Genomic DNA, 18,239 nt, shown 5'->3' on the forward strand with positions numbered 1-18,239 from the left:
TTGAGAGGAGGCAGATCGCCATAGGTGATATGTATGATCATTTGTCCTAGCCCGGAAACCCAAGGTTCAGCTCAAATACAACTTGGGTACAACAAGTGTTTAGGCACTCTATGGACAACCCCCATTAAAAGAGTTGTCCACAAGATAGGTGACAAGTGTCTTTATGCTTGAGGTCTGGAATCCCTTGTGTTCAACATAAAGGGGACCCACAAATTCATCTGTACCCATGTCTCCATTCACTTCTATGGAATAGCTAGGACAGTGATCTTTGGCAGCCCCATAGAAGTGAATGGATCGGTGTCCACCATTACTCCATTACGTAGAGCACATAGCAGAGGGTTTCGATCCCTGTTCCCCTGATCCTAGTAATCAGACACTTGTCCCTTATCCTGTGAATAGTAGATAGGAGCTTAAAGGAGGAAAACCCCTTTAATTGGACTAATAAGCCCATTTAACCATCCTATGCCAACTTATCCTTGGTTGTATAATGAGGCTGAAATATTATGGGACTACATTGGGAACGAGGGACACAAGGGACTCCTACACACCCATTATGGTAAGCAGCAGACCATTACCAATGTATTAACATCTACTTTACCATATATTTTATATACTACCCATGGCTGTAACGAAGAATACGGCCACTTTTTTTTGTGTTTGACATTTTTACAGATGCTGTTTAAGTGCTTCTTGTCTACCGAGAGGGAGCCAGGTCTCCCCCTCCCCATCATATAACATATTTTGGACCTTACTCATATCAAGCTCATCAATCATTGATGTCAGCCCATTGTATCGTTATCATGAGTGAGTGCAGAAGACGGGAAACTAAATACTGCAGGTCCTGCTAGAAAACACAAGGAGCCCGAAGACTGCGAGCTGCAAAATTATTCACATCAACTCTGCATATTAGCACCGTAAATGTGGAGAAGGACCAAGGATCCCATATCTGTAAAGCCTATTAACAACGGGTAATCTTAATTGTCATCTAATCGGAGGTAAAAGTATACATCCTATTAAGAAATGATACAATGTTACAGGATATTTGTAGCATCATCCATGTGACATGTATTACTTATATAGTCTTATAAAAATCTATCTGTCTGTCTACAGTATATCTATCTAGTAGGGTTGAGCCGATCTTGACTTTTCAGGATCGATTTTAAAATCCGATTTCCGATCATTTTTCATTCGAATCCGATCTCGATCCCAATTCCGATCCCAATGCAAGTCAGTGGGATTTTTTTTTAATTGGAGATCGGATTTTAAAAGCAATCCTACTCCCTGGTGTCCACTTACCTCCAAAGATGGCTGGTCCTGTGCCCCGTGCCTTCATTCTTCGCCTCGCTGCTGCTCCACGCTGCTTTTCTTCCTCCGCTGCCCCCTCCCTGCCAGGTTAGGAGAGTGTGGGCGGGTACTGGGAGGGGAGACATCACGTCTCCCCGCCCTGTACCCGCCCACACTCGAAGCCACAAGCCCCGCCTACCTAGCGCTTTAAACACTAACCTGGGAGGCGGGGCAGTGAGGCAAGAAGAAGGAGGGCACTGGAGCAGCCATCTCTAGAGGTAAGTAGCTGCTAGAGATTTAGTTTAGCCTTCCATTCGAATGAATGGAGGCAGCCGGCACGCAGGGGGTTAAGGCTGTGTGCCGGCTGCTTCCATTCATTCCTATGGAACTGCAGCGGAGCCTTCACACTGAATATACATCGTATACTCAGTGTGAAGGCTAAGCAAAGCATTGTGGGAAAAATCACCGATCTCGATCCCACATAAAAAGATTGTGTTCGGAATTCTGATGGCGATCGTGAAATTTTCTCGATCGCCAATTGGAATCCGATCTTTTCCGAACACGATCGCTCAACCCTACTATCTAGCTATCTATCAACTCCTATATCTATCTCATATCTATTGTGGGGAAGGTAGCTCGGTTTCAGCAGTGGTGCGGACCCAACCAGTCAGAGACAGGGACACAAAATGTAGTACAGATTTATTTAGAAAAATGGCTAAATAAATAAATCACATCAGGTACAAAAATAAGCAAAATAAAATACAGCCTTAACTTCAAACAAAAGGGAAAACAAAACTCCTGCTCGTCCGAGCTCTAATACAAAAATACGGCTAACTGTATGTGTGGCTTACTTTCGGCCACACGATCAAATGAAGCACAAGAGGTCCTAGTTTTTCGGTGGGCCCCATGTCAGATGTTCTCCTTGGGGCCCCGCCATTCCTAGTTACGCCACTGCGTGACTCCAGCACTCTGCCTGTCACCTTCTCACACTATCTATATCTATTTAATGATCAATCAGTTGATCGATCTATCCATCCAAGGCGTTGTCCGCGATAAATGCCAATCCTTTCAGTCACTTGTTAGGTACTGGTAACCTATCAGTGATGTCACTATAGTAAAGTTTGTGCCTAGGAGAGGAGACGGGATGGAGCAACCCAGGGGTCGGGGGCTCGTTCCAGTCACATGACCATGGGTCGGTACTGAAAGCCCTGGCGACATCCGGTCCATATCTCATGGACCAAATCCATACCGTTATAGTCTCTTCATTAATGTAGCAAATTACTCACAAATCACTATTTATTACTGATTTCATCAATTAATTTCTATATTTATTATTAAATATTTATTATAATTAGATTTTTACAAGTGGAATTTTTTTTCTTTATTTTATATTATTTCACATATCGTTCTATCCCTCGATACTATGGGGTCTATTATTCTCTACAGAAATACTCAGTTTAATATATTTGATACATAATTGTACTAATTTGTAATATGTTTTGGGGTTTTTTTAGATTTTTTTTATATTATACTATAATTTTTATCATTTTTTTCCCTCCACCCTGTTCTTCCTGTCCACCTTACGTCTGCCTCGTGAACTGTGTTCGAAGGAAATCTCCTCCAAGCCCCTGCCTACTTTCCCAGTAATAATGAACAGGTGGCCATAATTTGCAGGTTTTACAAGGGAATCATAGGTGCGGCACTAAATTCTTTGTTATATTCCATAGGAGGTCCGGGCACCAGATGGTGTCATTTAGGGGAAGGGAGGACAAAACAGTGATTTAGGTGAAAATCGTTGGTTACAAAACCTGCCCTAAGTGTGAATGAAGGTGTTGGTTGTAGAGTTTAGCAGAATGTCTAACCTTTTATTTTTGTTCATTTTTTAGTGGATGTTTTTGTTGTTTTGGTCCAACTTTCTTCTCTGTTGTATAATGAAGTTATGGAACGTCCTAATATATTCTATCAGTTCTCAAAATCTCATCTTACCATCAGGGAATGAAATCTTTGTTTTCATTCAAATACCCGTCCTGTCCTAACCAAGTCCTGCTTACACAGCTGAAGATTGGTACAATTCGTGTAGACCAGGTAGACAACCATCAGCACTCCAGCTTTGGTAAAACTAAACTCCAAGTAGGTCCTGGGATCTTTGGGGGTTGTAGGTTCAGCTGAAAGTTGTTCTAGTGTAGGCAGTCTGTTGTGAGACCAACACATCCGCCATACATACCAAGGGGAATTTATCGATCTTGTCTAGATAGTTTTCTGGCCACATTTTTGGCATTTTCTCTTTGTCCATTTTCCAACCTGTTTGCATTTTTATTGAAAAGTGGGTGAAGATCAAGATGTCCATCCCTGCCCTACTATAACTCACACTAGAAAACTGGCATGAGTTAGGCTACATTCACACAACTTGTATGATCCCCTACACTACACTTGTATGTGCCATATGGTTGATCAGTAGTAGTCCTACTCTATGGCCCAGACACACAGCTGTAATGTATGGAGACTATAAAATTAATGGGTCTGTCTGCAATTAGGGACAAGAACAATGGTGGTGTGCATGGGGACGTATACTTTAAATCTGTTGTATTTCCTGGCTGGCGTATATTCCAATACTTGTGCACAGGTTATCCTGAGGCGTATCGCTCTCCCGAGGCGTATCGCTCTCCCGAGGCGTATCGCTATCCCGAGGCGTATCGCTATCCCGAGGCGTATCGCTATCCCGATGTGTATCGCTATCCCGAGGTGTATCGCTATCCCGAGGTGTATCGCTTTCCCGATGTGTGCTTTGATAGCTTTTTCCTGCACAGTGATACATTGGGAAACTCTGCTTGGAAATAGGAGTATGGGCATGTCCATATAGGATACCCAGACAGCAGACTAGCCATCCAGATAAGCCGCCATATTGTACAGTACATATATAATGAATAACACATTACTGGATCTCATTTACATGCTGTGTTCAAACTGAACTCTCCGCAGCTACTAAGGTTAAGCTGCAGGTTTACCCCATGGTTTTCTACCCTACAAAGGTTGAAATCTGCAGAAACCTTGCAGCGATTCCTGAAGGATGGCCAACACATAATCCATGTCCATGATGGAAATCCAGCAGCATAGTTGCATAGTGGTGGTGCCTAAGAACCCATTCACTTAAATAGGAGCAAAGCTGCTTCTGGCTGTATACCATATATACAGCTTAGGGGCAATCCGAGTATTAGAATCCCACCCCTTCAAATACTGATGACCTATCCACTTGGGTCCTTAGCAATCCCTTTAAGAAGAAAGTGGCCACTCATATTAAAGTAAAGGTGGCCGAACCCAATTTCATCGGAAGAGCCTGTTGGTACCGTACCTATGCCCATGAATTTTGGTAATCCTATACCATAAAGGAACATAAAATATGATATGACGTCTACATATAGTCCCCAGTGCGTGACTGGTCCGGACAACTATGCAAGGGGCTCAAACCAGTAGACATAATGGGAACGCGTTGGCGCAGATGGTATGGGGTTTTACAAATAGACAATTGTTTTCTTTTTTTAGCAGACAAAGCCAATGTATAGCATACGTGTAAAATCATTTCCTATCATCACTGCGATGCATTATGATGTCCTGTGTGACTTGCAGCTGATTCCCTGCGGGACCCGGCTGCCACCATTGCTATATTTGATTTATGATGTTAGCATCTTGTTCGGTGGCGGCGTTCGGGGATGCACAATACCTTCTTAATCAAGGGGTTAATTAAGTTGTGTGATGCAAGTGCTCATAGAAAGCCCCGTATACAATGCCGTGAGCCCGTTCTGGGAGTTCATGTGAGCTGCCACGCATAGAATTACTATACAGCATTATGGAATAGATTTGTAGAACACACATTAGGCGCCGCGTCCCATATGCTGCCGCGGGCTTATCATGTGCGGCGTGAAATTGTTTGGAAAAGTCATAGGTAATAACACCCCTGTATGGGCAAAGGTATTGGCACCTGCAGGTCCTTTCCTAACATCCCATTCTAAGTCCATAGGCAGTAATATGCAATTGCCCCCCTACCCCCTTGCAGCTAATATGGCTCCTCTTTTGGGGGTGACTTTGGAGGTGTCTGCAGGACTGATGTGGTAGGACATGACCTGGCTCACCATTTCCATTCTAGTCCATCTCAAAGATGTTGGATGGGGTTGAGGTCAGACAAGTCTAACACCCCAAAAACATCCAACCATGTCTATATGGACCTTGCGTACTGGAACAGAAAAAGGGCCATCCCCAAACTGCTTCTACAACATTGGAAACCTACAATGGTCCAAAATGTCCTCATCTTCTGAAACATTAAGATTTCCCTCCACTTGGACTCAACTTGAAGCCTAGGCCGACCCCTGATAACTACTCTGTTAGCCCTTCTCCGCCAAACTTCACAGTAGGCCCAATACAGTCATGAAGGTAATGCTCTCCTGGCATTCACCAAACCCAGTCTGGTCCATCGGACTGCCAGATAGAGAAGCGGAATTAGTCACACAACGCATTTCCAGTACTGCAGGCAACATTTGGCTTTACACTGCTCCGACCCCTGGCGTTGTGTTTGATAATGCGCTGCTTGCATGGAGGATCTTGGCCATAGAAACCCATGTCGATACAAAAACGAGGGAAATGGATTTATTTTAATTTTTCATTTTAGAATTATTGGGACAATAAAAAAAAAATACTCCAAAGGTGGATGTGGTCTTACAAGGAGCAGAATATTTGGGGTCCTTAGAAGGGACTTTGGCTTCCCCCCACCCCCGAATGTGATCAGACAGGCCCAACTCCTGTGTCAGCGATCATTAGGTTGTGCCATACGCACCCTGGGATGGGAAGGGTTAATACTTCCCACATACAGATCCCACCCGCGGTGCCCAAATTAGGGATCAGCTTCAGGACAACATGTGCAACATATCAATATGCAAATAACCCTCATTAGGAATAGACAGGCAAGTGATAATATTGTGACGGCCCAGCCGGGCCCCTTTGTTAAAAACAGTCGGTATTTTGTGGGAAAATTGAGCAATATGGTGAATATGTCGGTTTCTTTCTGTGTACATATAAATGTATCCCCAAGTGACAACGTTTCCCACCATAACAGAGAGAACTTCTCACCTCCTCTGCCATCTCTGTAAATACTTCTACACCGGCAACATGGTTACTTAAAATCCTGCCGTCCCCCTGTTATTCCTCCTGGAAATATATGAATAATTAGATCTCCTTGTCATTGGAGCCTGACCATTACTAGTACTCTTTGGATGCAGTGTTAGAGCATACAAGGACACACCCCTTTGGCAAAGATATGGCGACACCCATTTAAAGGGAGTCTGTCCCATCCAATATGGCTTCCAAACCAATAATAGTGTCTGTCTTTAATAGGAGGAGAAATATACATTTGTGGTCACAAACCGATGACGGATATGTAGATTAGCCTGGAAGTGCATTGGGGGTGGAGCCTAATGTCTCCACAATCAGTCCCGGCTCTCCTATCGAATCACTGTCCAGCATTGCCCCTTTAGCCGTGGTTGACATTTTTAATCTCGGCCTCTACAATCTGTGGGCCAGACTTTCAAATCAGGCCCCGCCCTCTGTGCACTTGAGGCTGATTTGCATATCCATGTAAATCCATGTGTATCCATATCCATCTCTACATTGTGTCATTGGTTTGTGACCATAAAGATATGTGTCTGCCCATACATGGCACAATTATTGGTTTGGGAGGGATTTGGGGCCTATAGAATCCATTTAGTGTATTTATTTCCAGGAAGAACAACAGAGGAATGTTACATGGAAGACTTATATGAGACGATATATCATTATATACAATACAGGCTTGTCAGGACAGACAACGCATCATCTGTAATGTCGCAAGAACCAAATAGTGTGGTCAACGTCCAATTATCCGCCAACCAATAGACTGGAGGTTCTACTTTCAGGACTTACATTTCTCAAGGAGTCTTTTAGATTTTTTCCAGACTTTTGTAGTTTGTTTTCAGTAGGCCAACATCATACAGCAGAAGTGAGACCCTCAGGACTAACAGAGGAGCAGATTTTACTGCATTTTGCTTTACGTCACCTAGAAGTGAGCTCCTGGTTACATGATCATGGGGATTAACCCAGGGGTCCAATGGGGCTCGGGTGCCCACCACTGTATAGAATGTAGCCTGGCACCAGCCATGATTATACAGTCCAGATACCCTTAAAGGGAATGTATCGTCATTGATAAATGTATTCAATAAAACCAGATCAAATCCATCACTTTATCCTCTTCTATTTTTAATTTCTGATTGTAAATTTTTTATTCTGTTTTCTGTACATGATTATGGGGGCGGCCATCGTGCCTGAGTTTTTCCTCTGTTCTGTGAACAGCATTTAGTGATTTGCTTTACAGCACTGTCATGGCCATAGGCAACAATAGTCTGGAGCCGACTCATTGAGGCGTATGGGAGATTTCTAGACATGCAGTTCAGGGAGCGGGAGTAGATAAGCGGTGATATCATCTGGTGTAAGTGGTGTTATCTGTAGAGGTGTTATCTTTTATAGTAATACTGTCTATTATGTAAATGAGGGGAAAGCTGCAAATAAAAAATGGAGAGGTGGTAGTCTATTATTAGGCTTAGTGGTCAGACAAAAAATTGCTGCTTATAGTACTTTTTTATTTTTTTTTGTTTAAACTCAATTAAAATTGTGAAAAATCTTTAATAAAATACGTTTCATGTAAAAACATGCTTTATAAATAGGACTTTTTTGGTGTTATGTCTAAAGGTGTTATCTTTTATAGTAATACTGTCTATTATGTAAATGAGGGGAAAGCTGCAAATAAAAAAAAAATGGGCATGTGGTAGGCTATTATTAGGCTTAGTGGTCAGCCAAAAAATTGCTTATAGTACTTTTTTTTTTTTTTTAATTTAATTAAAATTGTGAAAAATCTTTAATAAAATATGTTTCACGTGAAAACATGCTTAATAAATAGGACTTTTTTGGTGTTATCTTTTATAGTAATACTATCTATGATGTAAATGAGGTGAAAGCTGCAAATAAAAAATGGAGAGGTGGTAGTCTATTATTAGGCTTAGTGTTCAGACAAAAAATTGCTGCTTATAGTACTTTTTTTATTATTTAAACTCAATTAAAATTGTGAAAAATCTTTAATAAAATGTTTCACGTAAAAACATGCTTAATAAATAGGACTTTTTTGGTGTTATCTTTTATAGTAATACTATCTATGATGTAATTGGGGTGAAAGCTGCTAATAAAAAAAAATGGACAAGTGGTAGGCTATTATTAGGCTTAGTGGTCAGACAAAAAATTGTACTTTTTTTTAAATTCTATTAAAATTGGGAAAAATCTTTAAAACAAATATGATTAACATAAGAAATAGGCCTTTTTTTGGTACACATTCCCTTTAAGGATTACCACTCTCCTTGTTTCCATCCGCCCGCGTCATTCCGTCGCTTCTCATTTCACCCGATACCATGTGACCAGTGCTGGATATTCGCTGCCGCCGCTTATACGTCGTCCTCACCGCAGGGTCCGTTTAATAAAGCAAAGTCTATAATAATTGCTACATGTATATCTCTATTTTCTCTTCCAGGTGCCACTTATCATACCATGCCACCGGGTGATCTGCAGCGGCGGAAAAATTGGCAACTACAGCAGCGGCAAACTAAACAATGTGAAACTCTGGCTTTTGGCACACGAGAAGCATGTGAACAAAATGTGAACGTGTTTTAGTGCCTTCACCTAGAGCTGTACGGCAGCCAAAGCATATAACCCCGGCACAGCGCTGTGTAAGCTTTCACGTCGCGCAGTAGAATTCAGGAAAATTGTAAATATTTGAGTGGCATATAAATATAATACAACATCCGATGTGAGATGTGTGGTGGCACTACTATATTAAAAAGGCTGGATGTGTCCTGGGGGACGCAGCTTGTGTGCTTTGTCTTGTTTTAACATTTTACAGCAGAATGACTACAGCGCAGACCGAGCCTGTCGGGCTTGTATTCTGTTTTCATCTCCACTTCTGTTTTTGTTCTATTTTTAATGCCCATTAAAGCAAAGAAAAAGAGAGGGGAGTGGCGTGGCAAATCCGAGGTTCAACTGCCCCGGCAAGGAAGCATCTGGCTTATAGAGGGGACAGCAGGCAGCGTCCTAGCCTTGCGTGCTACTCGCTGCAAAATAATATGCACACAACCCACACACACACACACATCCACCGCCCTATCCCTGCCCAGATCCTGTATCTCTGCCAACATCGCTGCCCAGCGTTCCCACCTAATCCTTTGATGTATGTCGCTGCCACACACACAAAAAAAAAATAATAATAATTTTTTCCAGCCATTTTTTGCTTCCCCTTGTAGGAAATGTCTATTGTGGTTTTGTTTGTGTATCTTTTTTCGGAGCGTTTAGATCCTTGAGTAGATGTTGAAAGGATCCCGATGACAATTTTTTAATAATTTTTTTTTTTTTTTGTCTGACTTCCTTCATCGTTTTCTGTGTTTTCTTGCCAGCAAAAATAGATTGGGACCCGGTAATGGTTATCTGAGGCTTAATAATAAAAAAGTTGCATAAATACGTGTCCGTCCTCTCTTTTGAAGCCGGCGGTCGGATGTCGCATTGTGTCGGTTGTCTTATTTTGATACTTTGTTTAGATGGAGGTTATGTTTTTAGTAAATAGAACTGAAGTGGTACAGCACAGGCAGCGTTTAGGGCATATTCACACTTGCAGAAAGTCCTGAAGCTGGAAATCTGCTCTATGTTGGTGAAGGGGGTGAATGTCTGCAAACTCTATTCCATTGAAGGCCACAGTCGCCAATATTGCTACAACAAATATGTCCCATGTGTTGTCCAGAAACAGCGCCACCTTGGGCAGCGAGCCTCATTCACGTTATGGAGTTGAACTGCAGCACTAGACATGGCCCATAGAGCGGCGCTGTTTCTGGAACACACTCTCTATGCTTTTTTCCCATTCTGGGCATTCTCCTTTAGGCCGGGACCCCCAAGGGCTGAAAACGCCGCAGGAAAAATCGCAGCATTTTAGGGAGCTTTCACACGGGGCAAAATGGCTCGGAATCTGGCGCGACTCACGTGAATTCCGTGCGGGATTGCCGCCAGAATCCACGCCGTTAAAAAGCCTCTCAATAGAGTTCTATGAGGAGGCTTTTTAACTGCGTGGATTCTGGCGACAATCCCGCATGGAATTCGCGTGAATTCAGTGCGGAGTCGCACCAGAATCCGAGCCATTTTGCCCCGTGTGAAAGCTCCCTTACAGTAACTGTAAAATGAATGGTATTCATGCGAATCCCATGCCCACATTTCCAAAACCAGCGTGCTCCTACAACCCCTTTAAGGCTCTCTAATATATTAATATGGCTCCCAATTGTAAGGTGTTATATAAGAACAACCATATAGTGTCAGGCTGAGGTTCTTGGGCCCACCAGGTAAAATGATTCTGGGGTCCAGCCTCCACCAACCCCTTGGAAATAGACTGTAATACCCTGTGAATTCGGGAGTCTTCTGCTAGACCATTGTGTTAGAGCCGGGGCCCTCTGCAGCTTCCTTTGGTACTCTGATGGACCAGTCTGACCCTACACCCATAGACTCTTATAGAGACTAACGTTACCTCCACAATCCTCAGAATTTGTTACTGCATTATAGGAGTATTCTCCCACAGATACATTGATAATATAGTGTTGCACAGCGCACCATATAGCGCCACAAAAACATGTCACCTGTCTTTGCACTACATAGTAAAGTAGGCCTCCGCTATCACTATGTCATAAACCTTGTATCTTCAATCTGATGGCCCAAAGACAAGCCACGTCAGCAGGTATGTAGCCCAAATATCTCATTATATAAGAATGTGTTAAAGATAATGTAACGTAATGTGATCAGATGTAGCAGAGCTGTGTTGTATGCTGTAAGCCCTATGTAACTGCTATACATAAGTGACAAAACCAAATCTTGTACCAAGCTGACACCATGAACAAATATATCTGGTGATGTCCGTGCTGCAATGGGGTCAGTGTATGTCTATCGGCTTCATATCTATAAGGTGAGATACAGATCCATGACCGGGTTTCCTATAGGTATAGCAACTGTCGGCGCTCCAGATGTCGTGAAACTACAACTCCCAGCATGCTCCATTCACTTCCATGGGAGTTGAGCAAGTCTGCATGCTGGGAGTTGTAGTTTCACAATAGCCTGCGCGCCTACCCCTGCCATATAGGTACACTATATACAGCTAGGACATTAAAGTGTTAATAGCAATCTATAAAGTGTATATACTATATGGCTACATAATCTTCTCCTCCTGATAAATGCTACTTCTCCATAGGACATGTTCCACCATCTCTCCTCAATAGAGGGCAGCCTAGATTACTAGAATTACTCCTTATTTTCTTGAGTAAATCCTTATTCACCACATTTTTTTTTTCTTTTGTGGTATTTTAAGAACGTCTTCTATAATAAGCGGCATTGTAAGAGATTCTGCTCTCCACACGGCCGGCCTGAGGAATGAGTAGCCTCCTCGTGTTACAGAGCCGGCGTCCCATGGAAGGTGCTGCAGTCAGATAGGAGGATGAAGAATGGCCCCGGCTTTGTTAGTTGTCGCAGCGCCTGTTAATGATGCCCAGAGTGTGGGCCGGGGGTGACCACTAATGAGGGGGGCCTGGCCGGAGCAACCTCAGAGGGCTCGATTTAAAGGAGAAGGGAAGGAGCTCTGCGGCTTCTTAGGTGCTAAGTTTGCAGTCTTGCCTGTGCTAATAATGCTGATCTCCGATGTCTCCGTCGCTTCCAGCGTTGTGTGTTTTTGGACGGACGCTTTTATATGATGGAGCACCTTGGGCTAAGGAAGCAAATGACAAGTTGCGCGTCGCACACGGCCTGACCGACAAAGACAAAGCCTTTTAGTCTTACCATCAATTAAGAGAGTATTTTCCCATAGAGCAGAGCTAGAGGTGAAGAAATCAGTGTGGCGGATTGTTGTTCTGTCTGTTCCCGGGAAAGCTGGGTAAAAACAGTATGGCTGCTGCTGCTACAGTTCACCCAGCTCAGCAAGGTTCCTGAAAAATACTGAAAAGTTAACACCTCTGCCTTCCATAATTAGTCATGTTTACCGTTCAGGATCTTAAGAAAGCTGGGTGGCCACCCTTATGAGAGCTGACCATTTTAGGGGGGTGCGTCCAACACGGGTCCATCACAAAACCTGGATGAAAAAGTCCTGCAAGCCCAATTTGTTCCTCTAGAGGTTTTAGGGGGGAAAAAAATGGACGCCTGATGGGCACCCCAAAGACCCATTGACATGGGAACCATTTGTGTCCATCATTAGATGGACGGTTTTCCTTGTCTTTTGCCGGACCGGAAGAATAGACTTGCTAGATACGGGTATGAACTTAGCCTTATCCGAATAAAAATTTTGCAACTTTAGAGTAAAATGTTAAACTGGGGTGAACCTGCAATTTTTATGGCATCTATATATTTAAAGGGTGACCTAAAACAGCGCCCCTCATGTCTATAGGCTATGTCTGGTACTGCAACTTGAATTAGGCTGAGCTGCAATACCAGATGCCACCAGTGGCCAGGAGTGGCGCTGTTTTGGAAGAAGACGGCTCTATTTTGCAATCCTGGAAGATCCCTTTAAGGTTAAGGCCACACGTAGTAAAATGCAGCCAAAACCGCTACAGAAAGAAGACGTGAAAACCCAATCTCAGAAGCACTTGCGCTTTGTACTGCTTTTCTGCTTCATGTTGTGTTTTGTCTCCCTCCTCGTGAGACTATAGGACAATGGAGCGTTCTCCTAGATAGAAATATGTGTCTGCCACGTGCGGCCTCAAGTCCTTTAATTCAGCATCCGATAGTCTGGAATTCCTAATCCGGCATCCTGTAATACCAGATTAGCAAATTGTTCTCTCTGGTGAGCCCTGGCCGCTTTCTCAGACCTTGTCCCATGCTATATCATGCCAGGCTGCAGATTATAAATCTCTATAGCTCGGGTGGATATTTCACACATATACCAAGTATCCCTCTTGTGTGAACACAACTTTAGGTTCAGGCTACACCTAGAGAAACGCTGCTAAAGGTGCTGGGAGAAAAAAAAAAATAATAATTTTCACGTCTGCTGCATTTTGCATCCCATATAAATCTATGGCAGGAACGCAACATTTTTGCGTTTTCTGCATTTTTCAAAAACATTTTTGAAAATTGATCATTTTTTTCCCCAAGGTTAAGTAAAATTTTGTTCAATTTGCTTCGACTGGAAAAGGCTGCATTTCTGCATTCAGCCTTAGGGTCAATTCACACGCTGCAGATGTTTCTGAAATTTGTATGACTGCCCTGAAAATTTCTACAGAAATCCCCTCTATTTAGTTGACGGGAACTGATATTCAGTGGCAGAAATTTTTACAATTCAATTTGATGTTAGAGGAAGATATTTATTTATTAGTAGGGGGCAGTCTAGAGCAGGGGTCACCATAGTGCAGAGATAAAGCAACCCGCACCCTATGCAATTAGATGAGATGCACAAGAAGCAACTGGCACCCTATGCAATGAGATAAGAGATGCACAAGAAGCAACTGGCACCCTATGCAATGAGATAAGAGATGCACAAGAAGCAACCCGCACCCTATGCAATAAGATAAGAGATGCACAAGAAGCAACCTGAACCCTATGCAATGAAATAAGAGGTGCACAAGAAGCAACCTGCACCCTATGCAACAAGATAAGAGGTGCACAAGAAGCAACCTGCACCCTATGCAATGAAATAAGAGATGCACAAGAAGCAACTGGCACCCTATGCAATGAGATAAGAGGTGCACAAGAAGCAACCTGAACCCTATGCAATAAGATAAGAGATGCACAAGAAGCAACCCGCACCCTATGCAATAAGATAAGAGATGCACAAGAAGCAACCTGAACCCTATGCAATAAGATAAGAGATGCACAAGAAGCAACTGGCACCCTATGCAATGAGATAAGAGGTGCAGAAGAAGCAACCCGCACCCTATGCAATAAGATAAGAGATGCACAAGAAGCAACCCGCACCCTATGCAATAAGATAAGAGATGCACAAGAAGCAACCAGCACCCTATGCAATGAAATAAGAGATGCTCAAGAAGCAACCTGCACCCTATGCAACAAGATAAGAGGTGCACAAGAAGCAACCTGCACCCTATGCAACAAGATAGAGGTGAACAAGAAGCAATCCGCACCGTCTACCTATAAACTTCCAATGCTTTGGATTTTCTTTTAATCCAGAAAAAGGAAGAGTTTTCTGAACTTTTTGAATTTTTCGGATCTGGCTCTCTTTCTCATAATAGGGACAATTGAACTTTTTTTAAATCCGCCACATGGTGCACATTGTGAGATTATTTAATACAGCTGCTGTCTGAACTCAAAGGAAAGAAAATGAAGCGTTAAATCTGCTGGTGTGTTGCGGTTCTGGGCTGGCTGCATATTTATGACAAAGCAAGTCAAAAGTAATGGTACAATAAAACAAACAAATATGCCCCAAATTAGAAAAATACACATGAGAGCCGTGTTCCTCTGACTTGGAATGGGGTCCCACTGACCTATCAAGTTACCTCCCCATTCAGTCTTGCAGTTCTTTGAACTGCTGACACTGAAACACTGTGCAGCCAGGCACGACAGCTGGCTCTGCAGCATCTAATACCAACACATGCTGCTTTCCTCCATTTCCAGTGAGTAAGATAATGAAAGATTCAAAAATAATATTTGTTTTGGCGGCACATGATTTGCAATGGGAGAAATGCCCTTGACCAGGAAGAAAGTGAATTCTATGAAGGGTCAGTGGAAAAAAATAATAGAAAATGAGAACAATGATGGTAAATGTGGAGCGCAGGGTCGTCGTCCCTACTTAGTGATTATTCACTGGCCCAAGTTGTAGGTTTTGTTGCTAAGATTTTATTATGTATTATTATTATTATTATTATTATTATTATTATTATTATTTCTTATTATTATTATTTTATTATTATACTATTTTATTATTTCTTATTCTTATTATTATTATTATTATTATTATTATTTTATTATTATTATTTTTATTTAATTAATTTAACATTTTTTTATTTATTAATCAATAAATTTATAATTATTGTTCTAATAAGAATTTCTTAAAATCATAAAAATTTTTACAATAACTGTAGGTTTTTTTTGTAACATTCAGCCCTATGGGCTGGAAACACCACGATTCGCAGCGTAATACAGTATACAGTAACAGCAAAGTCGATAGAATTCATGCAAATCCCATGCCCACTTTGCGTTAAAATCCGCAGCACGAACAAGCTACGATTCCCTAAAACGTTACGATTTTGGAAATCGCAGCATGTTAATTATATGTACGCCGGCGGTTTTCCCGTAGATATAATGGGAAGATAAAGTCCGTGGAGGAACTTTATGTTCAAAGTGGTCCGGGAAGAACCGCGATGTGTTCCCGCCATGGTTGTTCCCGCAGCGCTTTAGTATGCCGTTTCTGGCCTGTGGGGCTTTAGCCTTAGGGTCAGTGCACACAGAGTTTTTTAGCACTGATTTTGATACTGAATCCGCCTCAAAACCAGCCTCCAAAAAAGCCTCCCAAGGCAGATTCAGCGTCAAAATCAATGCCAAATAACTCTGTGCTGTCCACAGCTGGGATTCTGTTCCTGTTGGACTAGATCTACCCGTTTGGCTAAACCTCACATCATAGCAATAGGTTTGAATGATGTTTAAGAGGGCTGTCCCTAGAGGGCAGCAAGCAAAGGCATTTCCTATTAACATCCTGGAAAACAGATTTGCATATTTTTCCCATAATCCCCCAGTGGAGCGAAAATGGCTTTGTAAGTCTCCATACGCCTTAAGTAGAGATGAGCGAACAGTGTTCTATCAAACACATGTTCGATCGGATATCAGGGTGTTCGCCATGTTCGAATCGAATCGAACACCGCGTGGTAAAGTGCGCCAAAATTCGATTCCCCTCCCACCTTCCCTGGCGCCTTTTTTGCACCAATAACAGCGCAGGGGAGGTGGGACAGGAACTACGACACCGGGGGCATTGAAAAAAATTGGAAAAAGTCATTGGCTGCCGAAATCAGGTGACCTCCATTTTAGACGAATAGTGGATTTCAAATCCGGGTCATATGAGAATGTGAACTTTGTGACTATGAGACAGGGATAGCTGTACAGGCAGGGATAGCTAGGGATAACCTTTATTTAGGGGGGAATGTTATTAAAAATAACTTTTTGGGGCTCTATCGTGTGTGTAATTGTGATTTTTGTGAGATAAACTTTTTCCCATAGGGATGCATTGGCCAGCGCTGATTGGCCAGAGTACGGAACTCGACCAATCAGCGCTGGCTCTGCTGGAGGAGGCGGAGTCTAAGAGCGCTCCACACCAGTCTCCATTCAGGTCCGACCTTAGACTCCGCCTCCTCCATCAGAGCCAGCGCTGATTGGCCGAATTCCGTACTCTGGCCAATCAGCACTGGCTAATGCATTGTATTGGCGTGATGAAGCAGTGCTGAATGTGTGTGCTTAGCACACACATTCAGCTCTACTTCATCGGGCTAATAGAATGCATTGGCCAATCAGCGCTGGCCAATGCATTCTATTAGCTTGATGAAGCAGAGTGTGCACAAGGGTTCAAGCGCACCCTCGGCTCTGATGTAGCAGAGCCGAGGGTGCGCTTGAACCCTTGTGCAGCCTCGGCTCTGCTACATCAGAGCCGAGGGTGCGCTTGAACCCTTGTGCACACTCTGCTTCATCAAGCTAATAGAATGCATTGGCCAGCGCTGATTGGCCAATGCATTCTATTAGCCCGATGAAGTAGAGCTGAATGTGTGTGCTAAGCACACACATTCAGCTCTACTTCATCGGGCTAATAGAATGCATTGGCCAGCGCTGATTGGCCAGAGTACGGAACTCGACCAATCAGCGCTGGCTCTGCTGGAGGAGGCGGAGTCTAAGATCGCTCCACACCAGTCTCCATTCAGGTCCGACCTTAGACTCCGCCTCCTCCGGCAGAGCCAGCGCTGATTGGCCGAAGGCTGGCCAATGCATTCCTATACGAATGCAGAGACTTAGCAGTGCTGAGTCAGTTTTGCTCAACTACACATCTGATGCACACTCGGCACTGCTACATCAGATGTAGCAATCTGATGTAGCAGAGCCGAGGGTGCACTAGAACCCCTGTGCAAACTCAGTTCACGCTAATAGAATGCATTGGCCAGCGCTGATTGGCCAATGCATTCTATTAGCCCGATGAAGTAGAGCTGAATGTGTGTGCTAAGCACACACATTCAGCACTGCTTCATCACGACAATACAATGCATTAGCCAGTGCTGATTGGCCAGAGTACGGAATTCGGCCAATCAGCGCTGGCTCTGCTGGAGGAGGCGGAGTCTAAGGTCGGACCTGAATGGAGACTGGTGTGGAGCGATCTTAGACTCCGCCTCCTCCAGCAGAGCCAGCGCTGATTGGCCGAATTCCGTACTCTGGCCAATCAGCACTGGCTAATGCATTGTATTGTCGTGATGAAGCAGTGCTGAATGTGTGTGCTTAGCACACACATTCAGCTCTACTTCATCGGGCTAATAGAATGCATTGGCCAATCAGCGCTGGCCAATGCATTCTATTAGCTTGATGAAGCAGAGTGTGCACAAGGGTTCAAGCGCACCCTCGGCTCTGATGTAGCAGAGCCGAGGGTGCGCTTGAACCCTTGTGCAGCCTCGGCTCTGCTACATCAGAGCCGAGGGTGCGCTTGAACCCTTGTGCACACTCTGCTTCATCAAGCTAATAGAATGCATTGGCCAGCGCTGATTGGCCAATGTATTCTATTAGCCCGATGAAGTAGAGCTGAATGTGTGTGCTAAGCACACACATTCAGCTCTACTTCATCGGGCTAATAGAATGCATTAGCCAGCGCTGATTGGCCAGAGTACGGAACTCGACCAATCAGC

General features: G+C 43.4%; 1 protein-coding gene across 1 annotated transcript in view; it reads left to right on the forward strand.

Annotated features, from left to right (window-relative positions):
• The window catches only part of MGMT (O-6-methylguanine-DNA methyltransferase), a 301,209-nt gene extending 291,367 nt beyond the window's left edge, over nucleotides 1-9,842 (forward strand). Inside the window, exon 6 of the mRNA XM_075257722.1 lies at nucleotides 8,882-9,842. Within this exon, the coding sequence (XP_075113823.1) occupies nucleotides 8,882-9,010 (129 nt within the window). The 3' untranslated portion in view covers nucleotides 9,011-9,842. The remainder of the gene's footprint in view (nucleotides 1-8,881) is intronic.
• The last annotated feature ends 8,397 nt before the right edge of the window (nucleotides 9,843-18,239 follow it).

Source organism: Leptodactylus fuscus, chromosome 10 (assembly GCF_031893055.1).
Source record: "Leptodactylus fuscus isolate aLepFus1 chromosome 10, aLepFus1.hap2, whole genome shotgun sequence".
NCBI classification, from domain to species: Eukaryota; Metazoa; Chordata; class Amphibia; order Anura; family Leptodactylidae; genus Leptodactylus; species Leptodactylus fuscus.